Raw genomic sequence first — 12639 nt, 5'->3', positions numbered from 1 at the left:
GCTCCACAAAAAAAACTACAGTATGGTTTAATAATACAAGAGACAGTGGGGCACAGAGGAAAGCATTAAGGAAAGCTCCACCTGCTTTCCACCTCTATGTTGTGTATGTGTACAGTATGTGTGTTGTGTCCAATCACTCACTTTCCAGATTTAACGGAGAGGAAATGAGTGAAGCCTTGCCAGAATAATATAGATAAAAGAAACGGAAAGAGAAGAGTAGGAGGAAAAGTGGAGCAGAAGGAGAGGAGGTAGGAGAGCAAGGTCAGGCGTAGATAAAAGGCTTTTAAAGCATCTTTTATCAGCGCGGGAAACGGCTAAATCTTTAAAGAATAACCCTTTTGGAGGCACATGTAGCACACAGATGACAACCAGAGACACAGGGGAGGGGATGAATAAGAGGAAGCTAAAGGTTGGAGCGGAGATAGGTGCACAATCAGCAGAGATTATCATAAAAGAGTTGCTTTGCTCCTGCAGAGCCACTGACCAACACAGTCTCTCACATACAGGTGGGTATTTTTGAACCTGTTCACGTTCTCTATGACTGGACTTTTATTTGAAGTGCTGCTGCTGGAAAACGCACTCTTCCTCCCAACCAACCAAAAAGACAAGAGGCATTTTATTTGAAGTGAGCATGAAAACCTCTGTATCACCCGAGAGCAGCACGCTTCACGCCGACGGTTCCCCCGTAACTCTGACTCATACATTTAAATATGTATATGTATATATATGTACACAACTGGTATATTCAGTGCAGCGCTGTGGGGATGCATTACAGCACTTGGTCCCTGCGTGCAGTGTCAGTTTATACAGATGTAGGGAGACTCCAAGGCAGGAGAGGAGAAACAAATACAAATACATTCCTTCAAACCAACATGCAGCTTACCTACACAGCCGGCTAGAATAATCACCATTTACCGGCAGGCTCGTGAGCACACACACACACACACACACACACACATATATATATACACACTTGCATCAAGTGAAAGAGGGGGATCATGATGAGCTTACTGAAGAGCTCTGTTTAGACAAGGTTTAACTGGCTACAGCGTACATTTCAAGTCATTCCACTGAGTATCGACTGCTTCACAGGGAATTACAAGCAGGACTGAGTGTTGTGTTGGCTCAGTGTTAATGGCACTGACAGTACCGGGTCTCAGCTAAAAGGTTGTAGGAGGGATGTATGCTTCTGCTGCCCCCGATGCTACGGTCAACACACACTCACACAACACACGACGAGTGTGAAGCCCACGGCCAAACACGCACACCACAAGGAGGCAGGCTTGATAAAAGCAGCTCTTCATGCTGTTGGCACCTTTGCACTTTTCTGGAGGATGCCGTTATTGCTTATAGCCTCCACCGTGTGTGTGTGCAATATATCAGCTCCACAACACACCATATTCTACAAGGTGAAAATGTCAATTCCCTGCACATGTGCATAGGATATGATGGATGAATAATTAATAATAAAGATGCATTAAAAAATGTCTTTGTTTGATTAACCCACTTTCTACACAGCATCATCCATCAGGCTCAGCCTCGTACGAGACTCAACTAATTCACGTTCAGTGGTACGATGGCGTTCCAGTGTTTTTTTTGATATATTAGCCTTTTGACTGATACTTAAATTAAATTCCAACTCGGTTACTTTCACCACATTTACTGCATACGGGGGCCTTTGAGATGACTTTGACAGACTTTTTGGGAATAAAGTCCAACAGCATACAGTATATTACGCCCTTTAAAATTCTGAAAGGGCTTTTAATGATGGATTATATTTGATATAATAAATGCAGAATGAGATAATAATATCAATTTCTTCCCAATTATCAGAGTTATATTAGACAGAAATCCATCCAGGCTTCACAAAATGAGCTGCAAAAGTCTCTAATCCTCACCTTCACACCAAGTTAATGAATTCGCTGAAATCTTTGTGGCCATTCAAGCAGTGATTCACTGTCATTTTTATGCCTCCATCCGCTCATCCTTCCCACTCTCATGAATGAGGCCTCGGGAACACCTTGAAAGATGTTCTTTGAATGTGACACAAACAACTTGGACTCAACAGGAAAGAATCTAGCAGTCAGAGGTCAATGGTCGCTGAACTCAGCCACAGCTCAATAATCCATATACTAGTTAGGACACAGTTTAACAAATGTGTGACAGCCTTTTATATCAAGAAGGTGAAAGGTCAACTTCACCTCATATCATGTTAAAACCTTCCATTAAATTCCTTCAGAGTCTCCACGTCACATATTACATGAGGCTGAACAGACGTATGAATGTAAACTGTAAGGTGGCAATTCTACTTCTCTATAACCTTGGCCTGTTTTTGAACAAGTGGAGTCTATGAATGGCAGTGAAAGCACTGATTAATTCAAGACAATGAAACATCAATGTTATTATTGAAGTGGGGCTTTCAGCCCTGAAGAATGTATGACACTGCAGCATTTTGTAAAGGACAAGGAGTTCATCCAAAGAGTGACAGGAAGCTTGGATATATACTATATACGAATATACACCAAATCACTGTTCCGCTCGATTAAAAAAAGGTTTGGCAGGTTTTGCAAATGAAAGCCCCTCCGTGTACTACCCCGAAAAGACTGACAGGGTCAGTTTTTTATAATAGAAAGACTTTTCAACTCAAATAAGATGTTGAAAAAGGAAGATTAGTGTCCGTTTCATCTGCTGAAAAGGTGAGGTGTAGGAGTAATTTTGGGATTAAAATGTTACATAAAGTACAAGATGATATGTGTCAACACATCCCTGAGGGAAGGTCTGGGTAAATGACAAGCTAGTGAGACGAAGAGCAACACACTAAAACTAGAGCGTGCACACACACACACACACACACACACACACACACACACACACTTGCTTGTACTGAATTCCTAAGCAGCATAGGACAAGACGATCAATGAGCTGCACTTGATGCATACAAGCACTCACACGCCCTCTGGATGCCCTCTCATTCACACACCTTTAACCAGCAGCGTACAAATGGATGCACCCACACACACCCCAGTGAGTGCTCAGCTCTGCTGGTGAAGGATGCATTAATGAGGGATGACACTACGATAATAGGCTAGCACCTGTGCACGGATTCATAGTTTCTATTTGCAGCCCCTACCTCCAGTTGTTGCCTCAGCTCCTTGGCGTGGGCGGAGTCCTGCGACAGGTCTTCCCTCTGGGAGGCGTCGGCCAGGACGTTGACTGTAGTCTCCGCCTCCTGGAGCCATTTGAGGAAGGACTCCAGCTCCCTGAGAGACATCTGCAGACCCTTCAGCTCACTGTCCAGCTGGCCGTAACGGTCACTTGCTCTGCAAATCAATATTAATGAGTCAAATAGGTGACACGTGATTTATAGATGCGCAACTACTGTACTGTAGCAGCCGCGACGTGATTAAACACTGCTGCAACTTCAGCTTCTCATCCAGCGGAGAGGCGTCGTGCTCACCTATTGTTGATGCTGTTCCAGGCAGCATTGTGTTTCTCTGTGACCTCTTTGATTCTCCTGGTGTCGTCAGTGGAGTACTCCCGCAGAAGGTGACCGGACAGCTCGTTGAAGGCTGCGACTGTACCTTGGCCTCGGCCCAGGTCTTGGAGGAAGACCTGTAAAGCAATCAGGCCGGTGACACTGAATGGGGGCGTCATGACAGTGAAAATGTGACAGACCAACATCACTGGGTCACTGTGGACAGGCCCTGTTGGCATTACTGCAGTTGTTTGTTGGCTTGGTATCCTCTCGCAAGGATATTAATGACATATTCTCTACACTTAGTAAAATAAATTCAAACTTCAGGCATTAATAACAAAAACAAAAAAAAATGTTGTTATTCTGCTGCCCAGCCCTCTGACATTGTTTGTCTAACCTCTACTTAATCAAGCAAGGTTACATAAGACTCAGCTGTTATTCAAGCCGAATTATTATTATAATTTAGCATTAGCAAATAAATCACCCATATATGAACCCGAGGCTCATATTCTGCCAACAAAAAAGGTACACTTCACATTTTTAAATGGACAATTACTCATGATTACAAGACCACACAAACCAGGGGTAAATAGCTGTATATCTAAGGGGCTGGATTCTGTTAAACTCAGTTGCCCTCTAGTGTTTGGTTGCCGAAGTGCTCCAGACACACTCATGAGGCAGTCTGCGTTTCCAGATTCTCTCGGCCAAGTCATCATCTCGAATTAAAATGATGGATGACGTGGATGTACGACTGTTATTAAGGTTCAAAGTGAAACTACAGAGAGGTGATTAATTCATTCCCACCTTGTACACACTTATGAGTCTGCATAAAGGATCTCTAATGCTTTATGAAGTAAAGTTTGATTTAGTCTAAGATTTTTTTTCTCTCTATTAGGAAAGTGACTAGCACATTCCCTTGAGTAAATTTGTAGTCTGCCGTTATGACAAAGACACAGAATCACAGTAAATGACCTCAGGAAGGACAGGCAATAGACACCCAGAGGACATGGAGAGAAACTTTAGCAGTGAAACTTTTTCCTAACCTTGTTGTCAGCAAGCTGTTTAGTCAGGGGATCTCTGGACTGCTGAAGAAGGTTGTGGAAACGTCCTTCGTTGTGCCCAATAAGGGCCTTCACCTCCTTCCTCTGCTCCTCCCACTGATTGCTGTGGCCAGTCATCTTATCCAGCTGTTGGAGTCGTGCCTCAACACCATGCTGAGTGCTGTCCCACTGGCTCCGTACCTTCTCCACTAGAGACGGAGACAGATGGGCAAAACGAAAGTGACACTTTTAAACTGATTTGGAGGCAGGAGGAAAGAAAATCCAGTTTCAAGCAAAACTGAATTACTGATTTAAAAAAACACCAATCCTGAGTAGTATCTCGAAAAAAAAACCAAAAAACCAAATTCTTGTTGTTGTCTTCAGAGCTTTTAATCCTACTAATTCTTTCAAATGTGATGCCTCCTCGCTGTACTTACATTTCTCAGTGATGGATGTGCGGACGTCCAGATTAGACGTTTTGTTTTTGATGTTCTGTGCCAGGGTGAAAATGTCTTCAAGTTGTGGGTGACGCTGCTCCAAGTCACTCTTAGTCACCTAGTAAACGCAAAGACACACGCACTCACAGTTTGTACAGTGGCGGCTAAAACAAAAAACATCCTCTTCCAGTGGGAAAAAAAAATGTCCTCCTCTCCTCCCTATTCACCTGCAGGCGTCCCATGGTGGTCCTGATCTCGTCTGTGTCCCCCACGGTGACAATATTAGACTTGAGCATCTGCGTAATGAGGAGGAGCCAGTCTGCCAGTTCGGTGGCCGTCTCGTTGAGGTCGTTGGGCGCCACGGTGTCTGGTGTGTGCGGGGTTTGGTGGTGGGGGTCCTCGCTCACCAGGCTGGCCATCTGCACGGCTGAGGGGACCGCAGACACTGCGAGGGAAGGGGCGGTAAAAGAGGAACTCAAGGCAAGTAATGTTGACATATAGAGCTTCTTTAAAAGGAAATGATGCAATGAGCATTTAAGATGTTAGAGTGAGAGAGGAGGTGCTGCCAAATGGCTCTCAGAGGATTGTGGCATCACACTAAATCATGATGAATGAGGCATCATGGTTTGTTCTCGTGGTGCACAACCAGGACTTTGTTGCTCACCTCTTATTCATTATTTCATCATGCATTTTTGTGATTTAGATTAAGATAAGGCAATAAAGAATTTCAAATTTGCCACTTGAGTACCTTTATTATTACCTCTCATAAAAGTGTGTGTTTATAAATCTGTCATATCCTGTTAATGATCCAGAAGACTCAAAATTTTAATTTTGCCTGTGTTATTAAAGGCTTATTGCTTCATTGGGACTGTGACTCATTTCATTCACATACCCTTGATGTATTATTAAGATAGAGGGACTGTTATATATTTATTATTACTCTCATTTCTATCAGCGCATTTCTCTAAATATTTACCAAGCTGCTGGTGCTGGACAACATGTTGCTGCTGCATCCACGGAGACACGGCCGGCTGAAGAGATTCCCTAAGTCGGCCGTCCAGGGCTTTCCAGTCAGCTGCCAGCTGCTCCACCTTACTCTACACACATGAAGGCACATACGTATGATGAATGTCTGAGTACAAGATATTAGCAGCAGGAAGCAAGAGTCTATCCAGATTTGAATAAAGCAGCCAATTAATCCTTAATAAATTATAGGAAACTGGGTTACCCAAAGTGGGGTAGTGGCATTTCAACAGTGCAATATGGTATAATTAAATGCTACAATTAGAACTGGTTCTCTATTAAATTATATTACTATGGAAACTGGGACCTTTTCCTGGGGCAACAGCTGCTGCCGTCTCTGCAGCTCTATAGAATGAGCCAACAGCTCCTCCAGGTCCTTTTTTCTGTCTTTCATGGAAGCCTCCAGCGCCTGTGATGAGTTAGAGCTCATTTTAGACAATATTTGCGTGTACTGTACGGAGACTGAACTTGCTGTGAGGTTAGGGGTGTTAGTTGTTGTAGTTGGTGCATTGGGAGCACATAAGATCTACCTGTGCTTGTACAGGATTCAGGCCTCTGGTCATGATTGTCTGGTGTGTGACTACGACCCAGTCAGTGAGTCTGTCCATCCTGTCCTGGAACTGTGCGTGACTTTGCAGGTTGGCCTCCACCTCCCCCACCTTGTCCAACAGCTCATGGGTCACCTGGGAGGTAAATGTGGGGTAAAATGATAGGATAGGAAGAGAAAGACAGGAGGATAGTGAGGCAAAGTAATAAAAAAAAGGTCATATTAGAAGTTGTATAAGATGTATGAACTCTCACTTTGCTCCAGTTGAGGTTGATGGCTCTCAGTTTGCCGACGTGCTGGTCTCTGCTCTGAGGGCTCACACTGGGATTGGCCAGGATCTGAGGGGCGTGCTTGTTCAGCCAACCGAGACGTTCATTCTGTGCATCCATTTCCTCAGCCAGCGCCTGCAACGAAACACGCACTGACCCTTAATTTCACAAAGGACGACTGCTTTATTGCAATCGAGAAGGGAGCGGGAGGGAAACAGGGGCTCCACTTAACGTCATGTCACATCCTACTTTTCACAAAGTGTCTCCACGGGCTGAAAAGTTTGGTTAGAGCTGTTGCAAAAAAAAAAAAAAAACTGCATTGCTCAAAGCAAGAGATGTGAAAGTGAAGTTCTCTGTGTGTATGTTTGCTGAGGTTCACAGGTTTTTGCTTATGACTGAGACGCGGAGAGGAACTCGTGGCTACAGTGAGGCATATATGAAAAAAGAACAAAGGAAGCATCAACACAGTCAGAGCTGACCTTAAAAATAGCTGAATACCAGCTCCATGACAGGAATAGAAATCTCTGCGCTCCCATGAATCGCGCTAACTTTAGCATGTTTTAGGCCTCACTGTACTGTACCTTGAGCTCTTTGAGGTTTTTGTCGGTGGCTGTGACAGGCAGGGAGCTGACAGCGCTCTCCGCTTGCTCCAGCCACACAGCCAGCTCGTCGCGTCTTCTCACCAGGTCTGTCAGCGCCGGGTCCTCGCCAGCCAGCCTTCATACACACACACACACATACACACATATACTGTATATTACATACTCAAGATAAGGATCTCCATTTCCTGCAGGTTGCAGGTCTAATCCTAAAAATTTACATTTAGATTACTGTTATGGACTGATTGACCACGCTGATAATGTTAACCTGCCAAACACTGATAAAGAAACAAAGTCTGACGTAGATGTAGAGTAGGCGCTAACCTCCGTGCTACATTGTGCTGTAAAACCAAGTTGTTACATAATCAAGACACGGCAAAGATATGTATTACATTTTTCCATATTTGACCGTATCTCCTTAATGTTTTCAATCCTTGCAGCCTCATTTATATGCCACTGCATCCTACAGGACATGTTTCCATAGATACAGTACCTGCGCTGCCGGTCCACGACCTGACGGTTGACAGCTCTCCAGCGCTGACCCAGAGTGTCTAACTTTTCTTCAAGAAGTGGTCCATCAGGTGAGGACAACTGTCCAATTATCTGCTCCCCGGTGCGGGTCAGTACGGTCAGGACAGGTTGGTGGCTGGCGAGGCCCTCCTCCAGCTCCTACAATGTGGATAAAGGATTGACAGAGTGGACAGAGAAAAACAGAAAAAAGGTGGATCAATCAGAGAGCATAAGCCAATAAGCCAATTGACTCGTGACCAAATCCCCTGCTCAAGTCGATCTCTCCGGGCAAAACTCAGATTGACAGTCGTGATTTGTGGCAAATCGAGATTTAAGCTGCCAATTGTCTACTTCCTCCAAGAGAGATTTCCAAGTCAGACCCGTAAAGTAGAGGTGAGTGATTGTAACGTTCACCAAAGGGTGAGTCAGCTAATTGATCTCTTCAGTTCCTGTCCATTTGATCCCCCGGTCACATTCTCAGCCACTATGACAACGTGTAAAGGAGCGAGGCAGACGGGACTGTAGCTGGGCCTCTGCAAATCACACTGATAAAAGGTGTTAATGGTGGCAGTGCTGTCAGCGATAATGCCGCGGCTTCAGAGAATTTAATTCCCCTCGGAAATGAAAGCGCCGCTTTAGTAATCAAACAAAGCAAAATTAGAGGCCTCTTCTCATCTCACTCTTCAGTTCACTTCTCTCCATTTCTCGCTCTGCATAATGAACAGTAAGATGTGCAGAGTGTTTGTTTATCAGGTACAGTATAGCACTGACTTTTTTTTTTCCTTTGGGGAACAAAATGCAATTATCTTCTCTCGACATTTCCAACCATCCAGCTACTAATATCTCAAGCACATTACTGTGGCTTCCTGGGAAAGTAATAATCTTGCTTTCAACTTATAAACATATGGCATAGTGTCAATCTATATTTTACTAATTACTGGTTCATCTAGAGAAATATAGCATGCCTTGAGTACTTTCTATAGTGTCAAAAATTATCTACAAAACTATCTGCATATTTTCTTCTTTGTTAAACTTGTATAGGTTTCTGCAGTGATGAATGCAGATGTAAAAAACAATGTGAAATACCCAAGTACGGTAGGTATGCATATGAAATCTGGTCACACATACGAGGACAAAATGTCCATTTAGACCTTCACATGATGCATCACCCTCCACTGACCTCTTGGTGTTGTCGTGCAGAGTCCAGGTCCAGCTGTCCATCAGGGCCGACGCTCTCAGACAGCAGCGTCTCGGTGTCAGTCAGCCACTGACTCAGGTCATTCATGTCACAGTGGAACTGTCCCCACTCCTCAATGGCACGATCAAAACTCCTATCATAAGGAAACACACACACAAACACACAAAGCATGTCAACTAGTACTTAAGTCAGTTCAAATGGGCGAAAAGAAATCAAGGTATGCTGGTCTTTAAGCATAAAACTCGGTATGTGCATCAACTGAGAAATTCCACAGATTCTGATAAGGAAGAATGGAACAGATGACCTCTATTAAAAAGTAGAAAATGTCATAATAATCAGAAACCCCTGACAACACTGGAAAGTTCACCGTGACACGACTGAATAAATTAGCAAAGGCTGATTAAAGGGCTGATTACTTAAAATGCCCGATACAAAAATAGATCTTTTATCACACTGATGGTCTGTGTGACAGATATTTCCTCTTATAGCATCTCTTAGAGCAGGACAAATCTGAAGGGAGAGAATGTGAGGAAATGAGATCTGGGAGAGTGACTTTACAAAAATACACTCTATTCTTTGATTTTTCAATGATACTTTGAGGTTACTTGGATTACACACACATAGTGCGTCAGCATTTGTGTGCAATCTTCAAAATTAGCCCACTTCTTTATCCTAGCATGTGCACACACACACTGTGTTCAGCAAAATGTAGACTGTTTATGCCTGGGGAAAAATGTTGATGGCAGTCAAGGTCAGCCAGTGAGTGTGTGTGAGTGAATGAGTGAGTGAATATGTGAATAGGCATGAGATTGTTTATGCCTAAGGAATTATTTGGATGGTATTCAAGGTCGATGTGCGTGTGTGTCTTTGTGAGTTTAAGAGTGTGCGAGGAGCTTGACTGTGTGCCCTGGTCTATCTCTTTATCTGTTCCTGCTGTCTCCTGAGTAGCAGACAGCTGGCATTTAATGTCCCCGCAGCTCTGACCAAATATCCTGACACACACTTTCACACCACATTCACAAAATGAAATCAGCAGCTTGGCCACTTCTCTCCCCTGTCACAACACTTTCTGTGAAAGTCTTATTCAAACCCTTATTTCTAACTGATAAAGGTATTTGTAATCTGTGTTGTGTATGGGGTTGATGCACGTACCCCTTGCGGTGGTTGTACATGCGGTTAAGGCGGTCCCACTCTGCGTTGAGCTGCGTTAGGGCGTCTCCGACCTGAGTCACCTCAGCAGGTGAAGCATCCCGGATGGCATCAGGCTGCTGCTCATGGATCCCTGCAACCTGCTCGCCCAGATGCTCCAGATTCACTTTGATATTCTAGGAAAAGACAAATGAACAACACAGGAAAAGAGTGACTAAAGTGACTTAATTAGTGGCATAAAGTTCTTCCAACAGGCTGACGATGTGACATTTGATACAACAGTTTGTGTGTGTGAGAGATGACTCACCTTCAGTGTGTCCTCCTGGCTTGAGAAGTCTTCGTAGAGCCCCCCGCTGAGCTCAGACGAGTTCAGAAGCAGCTCGTTGTCCGCCATGGCGAGGAGCACTTTGTTGATGTCCAACAGGTAGTCGGAGGGACTCAGCAAAGGAGCACCGCTACGCTCGGCTGCAGACATCTCCTGCAACACAAATTATAAACCACATGAACATTATAAACCTACAGTGAAGGACACAACTTACTTCCTAGTCTGTGTGTGTTTGTGTTTGTGTGTGTGTCAATATGCAAATCTCACCTCGGCTGAAAACTCTCTTGTCTGCTCTGTGAAGGTGTAAGAAGACGACGAGTCCACAGAGACATCCACCTGCCTGATTCGCAGCACCCTCAGCTCCTAAAGTAGATAAACACATAAACACAACTTAACCAAACTGTATGAGTCCACAGACAGAAAACACAATAGAATAGACAGTTTTGTTTGCCTAGGTAAAAAAAGAAAAAAAACTCCACATGAGCCCTGCTTATGAAGACACAATTTATATTTCAGGCATCTCACCCTGTGAGCAGAATATTGGCTCTGCAGCCGGAGCAGCAGAAGTCTCAGCTCCTCCCTCTGGCCCTCGTCTGAAGTTTGATGCAGCAGCTCCTCTCCTCTCCTCAGCAGGTCTTCCACGCCGGCTTTCTCCTCATCCATCTGGCGCAGAAAGACAGAGGGTGACGGGTCAAATGCAATTCGAACATGATTTGGAGACGATCCATTTATATTTGTCTATCATCTACATTTAAGTCCGTGGGCATGAAAAAAACAAACAAACAAACTTACACATCCAGAAAAGACATTAGCTGTTGGTTTTGCTCCCTTGCTAGACAAGCAACAAGGCGCTTAGATTTGAGATGCTGCCCACACTTCTCAGGATAGTACTGTTCAAAACACAACAACAGTTTCCCTACTGGCATGCTGACCTTGCTTTGGATTGGTCAAATTTGTTCAGCCGGTGTGTTTAACGTCATAACCCTTGATAAGAAAGACTGAATTCCAGACTTGTTTGGCCTTGAATTGCCCAATCAAAGCTAGTCTTATCGGCTGGCAGCATTATATAGCTGGTAACCTGGCATATTCCTCATAGGAAATCTCATAAAACTTCTGGTTCGGGGAGACAGACAGACAATAATAAGCATCCTGGGGCAATTTTCTGTGTGTGCGTTTTCAAATTCCTCTGGAAAATTGCAAGAGATTGCAAACCATAAGGGACACTTTGGACCAGACTACAGAAAGAGTGCCTACACTTACCCACAATACAACACAAATGTTTAGAGCTCCAATCTAGTGAGGCAATTCCGATTTCGCTGCTCATTAATCTCGCATTATTATCAATCATCTTCTGTGTGGTACTGTTTGCTGAAAAGTTTTTAAAAACTAATTGCAGATGCCATCGACGAAAACTGAGAGGTGACCTTGTCTACCTTTTCATCATCCAGGATGTTTACTGGGTCCTGTTGTTGCTGCTGCAGAGCCCACAGTCTGTCCTGTAGCTCTGCCTGAAGGTCCTTCACCTCGCTGGGGACCGCAGCCTCTGCAGGAAGAGCATGACTCTGACTCTCCACTCGGGTCTCCTGGCTGTGAACGACCTGACGAGAGAGAGAGAGAGAGCAAAAACACACCTCAGGCAACGCAGTCGGAGCTATCGGAGCCGGTGGGATGAATGTAATTATCTGACCGCGTGCACAATGAGAGTGATCAGCTCGGTGTAATTTGTGATATGACAGCGACTCCACATTGAGCCATGCAGTGTGATATCAAAAAGCTCTTGGTAGCTCTTTTAATCCAGTTTGGATTCAATTCATTAAGATGCTTTTATCACTGGGTATTTTGAAGGGAACTGATTTTACTTAAGGAAAATTATTTAATTGACCTTGAGGGCGGCTCAATGTGAGATTTTTATACCTGCTGTGCTGCCTGCTGGTTCATCTCAACGCCGCCCGACTCCAGACAGCTCATCATCTGAAAGCAACAAGACGAGGAACAGATAAACCGAGTGAACGCTTTTCCTTTCTGTGCGACAGCTTGAGTCCACACTGGCGTTGTGGTTTGTGATTT

At 44.2% G+C, this 12639-nt stretch overlaps 1 protein-coding gene across 4 annotated transcripts in view; it reads right to left on the bottom strand.

Annotated features, from left to right (window-relative positions):
- utrn (utrophin) overlaps positions 1-12639 on the bottom strand; it is a 173565-nt gene that overhangs the window by 110850 nt on the left and 50076 nt on the right. For 3 of the 4 annotated variants that reach the window (XM_084001333.1, XM_084001335.1, XM_084001334.1), the window contains exons 38-55: positions 12487-12543; positions 12006-12170; positions 11098-11235; positions 10840-10935; positions 10555-10725; positions 10251-10423; positions 9081-9231; positions 7884-8059; positions 7373-7508; positions 6777-6926; positions 6506-6658; positions 6283-6384; positions 5929-6049; positions 5180-5397; positions 4953-5070; positions 4519-4724; positions 3458-3612; positions 3131-3320 (exon numbers count right to left, since the gene is read on the bottom strand). In XM_084001333.1, the coding sequence (XP_083857459.1) occupies positions 3131-3320; positions 3458-3612; positions 4519-4724; positions 4953-5070; positions 5180-5397; positions 5929-6049; positions 6283-6384; positions 6506-6658; positions 6777-6926; positions 7373-7508; positions 7884-8059; positions 9081-9231; positions 10251-10423; positions 10555-10725; positions 10840-10935; positions 11098-11235; positions 12006-12170; positions 12487-12543 (2676 nt within the window). Of the gene's footprint in view, positions 1-3130; positions 3321-3457; positions 3613-4518; positions 4725-4952; positions 5071-5179; positions 5398-5928; positions 6050-6282; positions 6385-6505; positions 6659-6776; positions 6927-7372; positions 7509-7883; positions 8060-9080; positions 9232-10250; positions 10424-10554; positions 10726-10839; positions 10936-11097; positions 11236-11364; positions 11447-12005; positions 12171-12486; positions 12544-12639 lie in introns of those variants that run through there. The other variant, XM_084001336.1, reaches the window with a different exon arrangement.

The sequence above is a fragment of the Trachurus trachurus genome, assembly GCF_905171665.1.
Source record: "Trachurus trachurus genome assembly, chromosome: 24".
In the NCBI taxonomy this organism is placed as follows: Eukaryota; Metazoa; Chordata; class Actinopteri; order Carangiformes; family Carangidae; genus Trachurus; species Trachurus trachurus.
The sequence above is the reverse complement of the archived record's forward strand: the minus strand, read 5'-3'. Positions and strand labels throughout refer to the sequence as shown.